This window comes from Hyperoodon ampullatus (assembly GCF_949752795.1).
Source record: "Hyperoodon ampullatus genome assembly, chromosome: 11".
In the NCBI taxonomy this organism is placed as follows: domain Eukaryota; kingdom Metazoa; phylum Chordata; class Mammalia; order Artiodactyla; family Ziphiidae; genus Hyperoodon; species Hyperoodon ampullatus.
The window spans coordinates 74,493,148-74,503,884 of NC_136924.1; the positions used below are offsets into that span (position 1 = coordinate 74,493,148).

At 32.8% G+C, this 10,737-nt stretch overlaps 1 protein-coding gene across 1 annotated transcript in view; it reads left to right on the forward strand.

The window, feature by feature from the left end:
• Positions 1-8,700, forward strand: part of CPNE8 (copine 8) — a gene marked incomplete at both ends in the record, with an annotated part of 219,565 nt that extends 210,865 nt beyond the window's left edge. The window contains 2 exons of the mRNA XM_079714215.1: positions 1,103-1,176; positions 8,512-8,700. Coding sequence (XP_079570341.1) covers positions 1,103-1,176; positions 8,512-8,700 — 263 coding nt within the window. The remainder of the gene's footprint in view (positions 1-1,102; positions 1,177-8,511) is intronic.
• Positions 8,701-10,737: the final 2,037 nt, after the last annotated feature.

Sequence of the window (10,737 nt, forward strand, 5' to 3'; positions counted from 1 at the left end):
AGAATAGATCTTAAAAGTTCTCATCAGAAGAAAAAGATTTTTAATTATGTATGGTCAACTAGACTCATTGTGGTGATCAGTGATCATTTCACAGTATATACAAGTAGCAAATCATTATGTTATATAGCTAAAAATAATATAGTTATTTGTCAATTATACCTCAATCAAAAAAAAATAAAATAGGAAAAAAGATTAAAATGTCTTTAACCCAAATGCATTATCCAAGCACTGAAGAAAATAGTGAAATGAGGATTGTATTCTAGTATTTTTTAGAAGGCGACAAAGCAAGCATAATTGCAAGTGGCTCTCTGGAGTCTGGTGAATATCATGTGCATACAAAATGGATTATTAGTACGAGAATATACTTTAAATACAAATTAGCATTCCTCATGTAATTAGTTATTTAGAGAATTCTCACTGAAACATTAAACTCTGGAAAATGTTCTTAATTGCAGCGTGACATTATTGTATACAAGCTGTCCCATTATATCACAGCATTCCCAAATACCAGTTGATCTATGTAATGTTGAAATTATTTTTAATCAACAAAAAAATCATACTTCAGTAATTTCATGCTTTATCCAATCACTATAAGAGCAGAGAAAATGCCTTTTTGTTTATAAATCTATTCATAAAAAGATTACAGACAATATGATTATATAGCTTTGTGTAGTTTCAAAGAGAATAAAGTTCAAATTGTTATTGGAAGTTCTATAATTATTAGTGCCTAGTTTCTTAAATTAGAAAGAAAAAATTAAAATTGAATGAATTAGCATCACTTGCTGAATCAGTCATGTAAGCATGTAATCCAGAGTTAAGGATCTATAGAATTGGGAGATGTACCTAAAGACTTCTACACTTCATACGCTCTCCTCATCTTTCAAAGGGTCACATGAGGTCTTAGCATGCTTTCTCCACTTGTAAAATTTGCACTCAGTTAAGTTTTGTGGAAGAAATCACCGAGGAGATGAAAGGATCAACAAGCTTTTTGCCTTTGACATAGGACATATTGCTACTTTGTATCTTGATTTCATTATTGCCAACATTTGTTATAGTATTTAGCTAAAATGCACTGAATAAATTATCCTTTTTTATTTTCAAGCAATGGTTGAATTGGATGGAGATGATGTAAGAGTTTCCTCCAGAGGAAAATATGCTGAAAGGGACATTGTGCAGGTAAGAAATTTAATGAAAATTGTTTATTTTGTTCATTGTGAAGAGCCCATGTCAGCTCTGATTTGTAAATGAAGAGTTTAAATTGAAATCAAGAGTCTCAGGTTCTGTTTAATTTAGGCAGTTGATTCTCTATAAAATGCATGTTAAGTAATGGCCTAGAATAAGCAGCAAATTATTTTCACCCGTTCTTCATGTTCACCATATATAAAATAGAATTGTTAATAAGTGTCCTTTCCTACTTTATTATTACCAGAAAATATCATTGAGATCTTTAGTAAAATTAAAAGCTAGAAACATAACAGGCTTTTAATGATGCTATCTATTTATTACTTAGACCTCAGTAAAGATAAAATTTTAAGACAGCTGATACATATTCAGTGTAAGTAAACAGTAGAAACAAACCAAAAATGTAGATTTTGTTCTATTTCCCCCATAGGTTATGGTTAGAAAAGTGGAAAAATATATCTTATAATTATATATAAATATTAAAATTATATAAAATATATAAATAATAATACTAATATAATACAAGGTAACATAATAATATGTATAATACTATAATGAAATATAACATAATAATAGGTTATATATCTCTATATATAGATATATAGACATATATATGATTCATGATTCTATTAGAATCAAGAAAAATACTTAACTAAAGCCTACTATTCTAGGAGTGAATAGAAAGAAAAAAAGCAGTTAAATTTTATAATTGAAACAAAGGAGTTAAATCAACAAAATTTCTGCATACTTTAGAGTCTTCATATCTTTTAGGATGTCAGAAGCAAAAAAAGACTGTGAAGGGAAGACTAAATGTAAAGGAAAGTTCTCAGTACAATTTGAGCACTTAAAGGAGCAAACAATGGAATTCAATATTATCTCCTAAATAACAACCTATATATTCACCCATAATACAGTCATTAAGATAATCTAATTTGAAATCCAAGAGAATTTGGTTCAAATCCTGGATTGTCCACTGTGATAACTTGGATAAGCTTTCTAAATTTCAGTGTTCTGGCATTGTTTAAAGATTCTATCAGATAATATATATAAAATACATTACATTACTGAAATAGAACTCAGTAAAATACAACAAAAAAATTTTAAAAATTAGAGAGGGAGAATAATGTAAAATAATCTGTAAATATAAAGATTAATCTTCACAAAGATAAAAAAGCATTCTTCTTCATTTGTCAGCAAAATTAAGTTTTAAAATAGAAACATCTGTATAACAGTTTTTTAAGAAGATAATTAAATATGATTTAAACCTAATGTTTAAATATTAACATTAAAATGTTAACATTTTAACCTAATGTCCTTGGTAGCGTAAAAAGCACACACACACATGAATAATTTGTTTAAAAGCAGCTGAGAAAGGGAACATGGTGATGTGGTCATCTATTTAAGAATCCCATGATGTTTTGTTTTTTATAAGTAGACACACGATTATTCACCTTATGCTGATTAGCATAATTATAAGTCCAAGTAATTACACTTTTTCTAAAAATCTCTTCATAATGTCCAGTTCACAGTAACCAAAAAATCAAATTACTGCATGGAAGTATGAATTTGAAGTCCTTTAAAATGTATTATGTTGCTGTTGGAATGCATTTTTACAAAGTTAAAGGAGACAGCTTCATATCTCATAGTATGATTTAAATGATGCTAAAGGGAAACTGGTATTACTCTCTCCTTTAGAAGGTAGTTAAGATTGCTCACATCATTAAGATTTACTTTAAGAGGATTAACATGTTATGTTAGTGACAACCAACACTTGTTGGTTATTTTATTTATAAAACAAAAATTTCCTTGATCATGAAAGTACTTCATCTCTAATTGGATATGCTACATTGGACAGAATAGTGAGATAGGACTCAGATCTATGATCTTGAACAAGTCAGTAAATCTCCCTTGAGCCTTTCTTTCATTACCTCCAGACTCCATTCTTTTATCTTTGCTCTTTCCATGATGTAGTGAGTCTCAGAGGAAGTAACAGACATGAAAATACTTTGTTACTTATCAGTATAAGATACATAAACACACACACACACACACACACACACACACACACACACACACACACACACACATATATATATATATATATATATATATATATATATATATATATATATATATAATTATATATTTCCTCTCATTGAAAGTCAAAATCTTGAGACTGGTCTATCACCATAAAGTGACACTGAGATCACCAAAGATTTTGAAGACACCTGAGGATATAGCTAAGCACTCAAGGGATTCTACCATGTAAAGTTGAAGTGAAAGAGTCATGAGATCTCACAGATACTGAACAGGAAACTAAAATCTTCCCAGAGAATTAGTAGACTCCTGAATGACAGTGACACCTTGACTTACATGTCTATATTTAGTTAAGGATATCTGATGCACCCTTTTCTAATTTCATGGAAAAGTTCTTAAATGGTGATTGGTCTATTAAAAATAGTTCCCACTGGGCTTCCCTGTGGCGCAGTGGTTGAGAGTCCGCCTGCCGATGCAGGGGACACGGGTTCGTGCCCCGGTCCAGTAAGATCCCACATGCTGCAGAGCGGCTAGGCCTGTGAGCCATGGCTGCTGAGCCTGCGCATCCGGAGCCTGTGCTCCACAACGGGAGAGGCCACAACAGTGAAAGGCCCGCGTACCGCAAAAAAAAAAAAAAAGGTCCCAGGGTAAACATTTATATATCACATTGTGTTCAAGAATTAGCATATTTTCTCTCACCTTGAATAAAATGTTAAAACATTCCACCATTACAGGTTTCCTGGTCCTACCATTCACTAAAACATTTTTTAAATGAGTTATTTTTAAGAATAGAAATATTCTTGAATATGTATAATATTGGGGTTGGAAGGGCACACCAAGAATAATATTGTCAATCTTCCTACCACCAGGAAATATCTAAGCCATCATAATCAATGTTATAAACACTGCTGGCTAAAATAATATCAGAAAATAGGGTGTATTTAGACTCTCTTACCTTTTTGCTTTGTAAGAAACTGAATGAGATATTATACTAAATCACTTAGCAGAAGGCCTCTCACCTACAAGTTGCACAATAAATGCATTAATATCAGTTTCAGTTATTATTATTAGTTAGTATGTTGGCATAGTACAGTGGGAAGGCATTTTTATGTCACTGTTTCATAGTAGCTGTACCTTGACATATGACACTGTAGTCAGTCTTATATATGATTATGTTCATTGCCTCAAGATTCACTCTCATATGACTATAATATAAACAGTATGCAGGAAGAGATTCTATGGTTGTTATTCTAAAACTTAAATGAATTATTTTCTTAAATCAATATATGTAAAGGCTTTCCATTTGTTTGTTTGCTTGCTTGTGCTGTGGATTGGCCATTGTATATAATGCAATATCATTTCTCCTGGCTGCATTCAGCTGCTGTCCAGCCTATCATTTCCTTAAAAATTATATTTAAATCATATCTTTCATTAAGAGGAGAATAATTATCTTGAAGGCTTAGACTTGAAAATCACTAATGGAGCTCTGCAAAGTGGGAACAATCAAATAAAATTGAGCAGAACCACAACTAAAAGCTCATTTGCCCAAACTGATTCAAACTTTCTTCACAAATAGGCAAAGCTAGCTGTTAGAGCAACCACATAGAACATTTTCCTTGTCCAGGATAGATGCTAAAAGAAAGATGTAGCGTGTCAAGGAAATGGTATATTTCAACTGAACAGAATGCATTTATTTGTATTCTTCATATGAATGGGATAAATTAGTGCAAAGTAAAAATGATTTGTTCCTATAACCTGAACAGTTTAAGGGTCCAAGTTAATTTGTGGTAATAGTCAGTGATCAACATACATTCACAAATGTGTGAGTGTTATTTTGAACAGGAGGTCCCCAGGTACAGTGATCAGAAATGAGTGATTAAAAGGGACAATAAACAGAGGGGTCTGAGAAGTTGAGTGGAAAATTGTTACTGTAGAAGGATATCAGCAATAGTCCAAAAAGAAAGAGAATATATTTTTGTCATCAAAAGTGTAAGGTTTAACATTAATAAGAGGCAAAGGAAAGAGAGTTGCTTGTCATTTTCATCTCTCACTTAGGGAAGTACCTCATGACTTGACTGAAGAGATGAATATTCCTTTGGAAAAGGATTAGATAATTTAGGTTAGTGAGTAGAAGATTCTCAACATCTTTTTCTCTGCTCCCAACACACATGTGGGATAAGAGGTGCTCCTGTTGATAATATCACTTGCTATAACAGTTACTCTTAACCCAGGGGCAAGGTCCCTTAATACTCAAGGGATGAATCAGAATCTGTGCCCGCATTTAGCAAACGTTAAGTTAAATGAGATATATTCTTCCCTCCTTGGCTGAAAACTAAGATTTCTTTCTTATCCATTGTTTATGAACATGTTTTAAAGATGAGTAGAAGTGTATATATTATGAGAACAGTGATTATGAATCTTAGTTTTGACATTCCAGAGTGTCATAACATTCTTGAAAATGAATTTGTATTTACTTCAATAAAAAATTTAGCACATCCTATAGCATTTGCTGGAAAGGTGAAAAAACAGGTGCTTTAAAATAACAAAAAGGTCAGGAATTACAGTTTTAGATTATAATACTGGTACCTAAGTTTGAAAGAGATAAAAAATTGATAAAAATATTTAAAGTTTGATATGAATGTAAACAAAAGACTAGAAAGAAAAGTCTCATATTTATATTGCATATATAAATTTATAAATTAATGAATAGTAATAATAATGACTATCATACTATACATATTATGAGTTGAACACTATTTTATGCACTTATGTGTTGACTTATTTAATACAGCAACCTAATGAAGTAAGCATTATTATTTTTATCCTCATTCTATAGAAGAGGAAACTGAGTCAGAGTAGAATATAACTTGTCCAAGACCACACAGCTAATAAGCAGCAGAACCAGCATCTGAACCCGGGAAGTCTAATTCCAGAGTTTGTGAGAATAGGGAGTAAAAAGATAATTGAATTTAATTACCATGGTCTAAGAGAAGAGTAAAGACCAAAATAAAAGTAAATATAAGAGCAAAGTTGAGGTAAAGGAAAAACACAGCAGGTATAATATCCCCCTTCCCTAGAGAAGTATCAACTATCTGCTAGAGTGTCGCCATTTCCCTGAAATGTAGGTATTAGTTATAGATTCTTCAAAAACTGATCTAAGAAATAGTTTAAAAGATAATTATGTATATGTATAGCTGATTCACTTTGTTATAAAGCAGAAACTAACACACCATTGTAAAGCAATTATACTCCAATAAAGATGTTAAAAGTAAATAAAATTTTAAAAAGGTAATTATGTATATACTAACCATATCATTACTAATTTTTTAAAATACTATGCCTTTTAAAATAAGAGTGAAATAAGCTATAGCTGAAATTAGATATCTTTTTCTTATTAATCCCTCACTATGTTGATTCTTATTTTCTTACCTTTCTAATTATAGTTTCAGAGAGAAAAATAAACCTAACTTTGTTTGCACCTCTTTGTCAGGTCTTGTCCAAGTCAGATGATATAACTTCACAAATGTTCATATCCTCCTATTTCTCTTCTCAGCTGAAGATTATATTTACTCTGTTAGTTTTTTCTTACCCTTACTTAGCTACCTTTAAGGTAAGAGAAATATTTGTCACCTTTCTATCAAACTTTTCTAAAAGTTGTGCTGAGTTTTCCACCTGGTATCAAGACAGGGTAAAATTATGGTCATATGGGTATGCTTCTGTCTATAAGGTGCCTTATTTTAAAAAGAAAGGAGTACTTTTCTGCTCTTTCTTAAAAGAGACTGCTTTCACTGCATAAATGGTGTTACATTTGCTTTTTGATTCCTTAACATTTTAACCTGCTTTATCTGTCGCAACCTGAGTGGTTTAAAGTCTGTTTCCTAATAAAAGTTAATTTTCTGAAGGCACATCTTGAGTAACTGCTTAAATCAAAAGTAAATTTTTCATAATAAATTTAAAACAGTTACATTACAGTATGAGATGAGAGTGTGAACACTCTCTGTTTCTCTGGAGGAAAAAATGATTTAATATAAACTTTAAAATATTATATTTGAAAATTGTTCAACCTCCTGAAATGTCTTCGCTGTGCCTTTTCTCCAAAACCTAAAATTACTGTGTCCCCAAACTATCACAGCATTAACAGTTACAATCATTCCCAGTTGCTTTCAAGAATCATGATGTCTGTAAGGAGAAATTGAACTAATGCCCACAAACAGCACAGTGTTTATTAAGTAACCATTATAAATGAGAATGGAATCAGGCAATATATTGCCAGAGTATTCAGTGATAAGTATTCTCACATGATTGTTTATATAAAGATAGAACAATCATTTTTATGTAATGTAAAAATAAGAATATTGATATTTGATGATATTTCAATGAAAAGTATACCAAAATCTTACACTGAGGGTTTTTGGTTGTTTATGTTTTGCCTTTCCAAATAACAGATATAAAAAACAAACATTTGGGGCTAGATTCAATGTACTGAATATTTTGGGTACCTACTAATGTGAACTGTGTAAATTTTATATTCATTGTCCATGTGATTTGATGGTCTAGTAATATAATTAAAAATACTTTACATGTGTTTAGGACTCTTTAACAATATACATTATTTTTTTTTTTTTTTTTTTTTTTTTTTTGCGGTACGCGGGCCTCTCACTGTTGTGGCCTCTCCCGTCGCGGAGCACAGGCTCCGGACGCGCAGGCCCAGCGGCCATGGCTCACGGGCCCAGCCGCTCCGCGGCATGGGGGATCCTCCCGGACCGGGGCACGAACCCGTGTCCTCTGCATCGGCAGGCGGACTTTCAACCACTGCGCCACCAGGGAAGCCCCAATATACATTATTTTTAACTCTGATTTGAGTAATACTTCTACATTGAAAGCTGAATTAAGCATGCATTAATTCCATTTGACAAGAAACTGAGCCCTGAAGAGGTTAATGCTCCATCCACCTAAGTGTCGAACTCAAAACTGCAGAATACATGTAGCAACATGATGGGTGTATCAGGACCCGGAGACAAGAGTTATTGTGGGGAAAAACATAGATAAAGATTACATCCCTTATTAGATAAAGTATATATTAGAAAGTTGTGGTCACTGTTAGAGCTATTTGTAATAAATCAAATATATTTAAAATGCATAGTTATTATCATGCATCTCACCATTACTCCAGGCTTCTCTGATTCTCCTACAACCAAATGTTTACATATGTTGGTTTTTGTGTCTATTTTTTAATTTATTTAAATAGCTTGCTAAGGTCTGTTAAATAACTTTCTTTCACCTCTGATTTAGTTTGTGCCATTCAGGGATTATATTGACAGAAGCGGAAACCACATACTCAGCATGGCTAGATTAGCTAAAGATGTCCTAGCGGAGATCCCAGAGCAGTTTCTCTCCTACATGAGGGCCAGAGGAATCAAGCCATCGCCTGCACCTCCCCCGTACACCCCACCTACGCATGTGTTACATACTCAAATATGACTGTGCTCCGAAATGCTAATGTAACTACACTTCAGTTAGAACTGCTGAGTCCATGCTTTTCTCCTGGTGCTCTATAAGGAACTAGGGAATGAGATACTTTTCTCAGTTTGGTTTCAGCAGTATTGGTTTGTATGCTTTCTTGGATCCAAAATTTATTATCTTCTTAAACCAAAACTGTAAACTACGGTTGTTGCATGAGCAACAGAATAATTGTTTAAATGCTTGAAGCAAAATATGGATGTCTTCTCTGAATCTTTAAATGTTTTCTGGACAGAAACAGCTAATTTCCAATGTACTGTTGGGAAAAAGCACAACCTGTGTTTTTAACTCAAATATTGTCCTTGACTGCTAGGTATATAGGAAAGCAGTCTCTCTATATCAATGTTTACATGTTACTACTTTTTAAATTCCAATACTTTTATAACTGTTCTTAAGAATACAAGTTTTGAATATTGAATCCTTTGCCTTCTAAATTGCAATAGCTGTAATCACAAGAGCAATATCTCTTTGAATGACTGTCTGGAGAAATGCAATTGCAAGCAAGGGAAGGTGAAGATACTTTCATATTTCTCAGTAAGTGAATTGTCTTATGAAGCTGCATCTGCTTAGTAATCAGTTCCTCTGAGCCATTTGCCAAGTATGGGAGTTTACACTTAGCAGATGTGTATTCTGAAAGAACATACATTTTTCATGAAGTTTAGATTCTAAATTTAGGCTGCAATTTGTTTATGTTTTGTAATGCTAAGTAGAAATAATAAAAAGTCAAACATCGTGAACTGTAAATGCACAGAAAATACTTTGTGTAAAAAGTAGCATCTTTATATTACAATACCATGTAGAAAGACTAAAATCCAGAATATTTGACTGTGAACCATGTAGCAGATGTTTTAAACTTTCTATTTCATTGTACCTTGTCTAGATATTTTAAGTCAGAGGGATACTGGCTCTCTTGGTTTGAATTCCTTTCCAAGTTGACACGCAGGGTGCACAGGCTGGAAGTTTTTTGCGAAATTCCCATTTAAATGTACACAACCATGTGACTTAGTACACAACACATTTGTGAAATAACCCACTCCTATATACTGACTGATCTGCCTATCCACGATTAATTGTAAAGAGTTTTTGCACGTACAGTTTTTATGAGAATTGCAGTTTTGTGACAAGAATGACAGTTGTGTCTAAATTAAAACATATCTTTAGAACAAATGGCCTTAAATTCTCACAGAATTCCTGGAAATGATTGTGAATTACCACTAAGTAATAGAAAAGTGAATTTGTTATTTTCTTTTGCGTCAACAATGTAACTGCTTTATAATATTTTCCTTACTTATATCCCATTTACTACTTGGTTTATTTCTACTGTATGTTGTTCTCTTTGTCCCACGTTGACTTAGGGTGACTTTTATAAGCATGAAATTATTTTATGGAAAACAAAAATATATACATTCACATATCTAACAGAATCGATGTTATATAATTATGTACTCCTAAATTGTCCATTTTTGGAGTATATATTAAAATCTTTTAAAGATTAACTATTTGCTCTGTAAACTTTATGTATAAATGACATGGAATCTGATGATTTCCTTTATTGGTCACAAATATTTATGTCAGTATAGTTTATTGGCCTACAATTGTATTATTTGCCTTCATTCATCAGTTCTAAAGAATGAAAATAAATAAGATCAATATTCTTTCCTTCTTGTCAAACATGTTATTTTTATTTGAATTGATCAGAAAAAAATGAAAGATGTACACTTCTTTATTTAAATAATAGTGTGCCCAAACCTAGTGGGGGCAAATGGTTAAGAAACAGTCCCGGGCTTCCCTGGTGGCACAGTGGTTGAGAATCCGCCTGCCAATGCAGGGGACACGGGTTCAAGCCCTGGTCTGGGAAGATCCCACATGCCGCGGAGCAACTGGGCCTGTGAGCCACAACTACTGAGCCTGCACATCTGGAGCCTATCCTCCACAACAAGAGAGGCCACGACAGTGAGAGGCCTGTGCACCACAATGAAGAGTGGCCCCTGCTTGCCA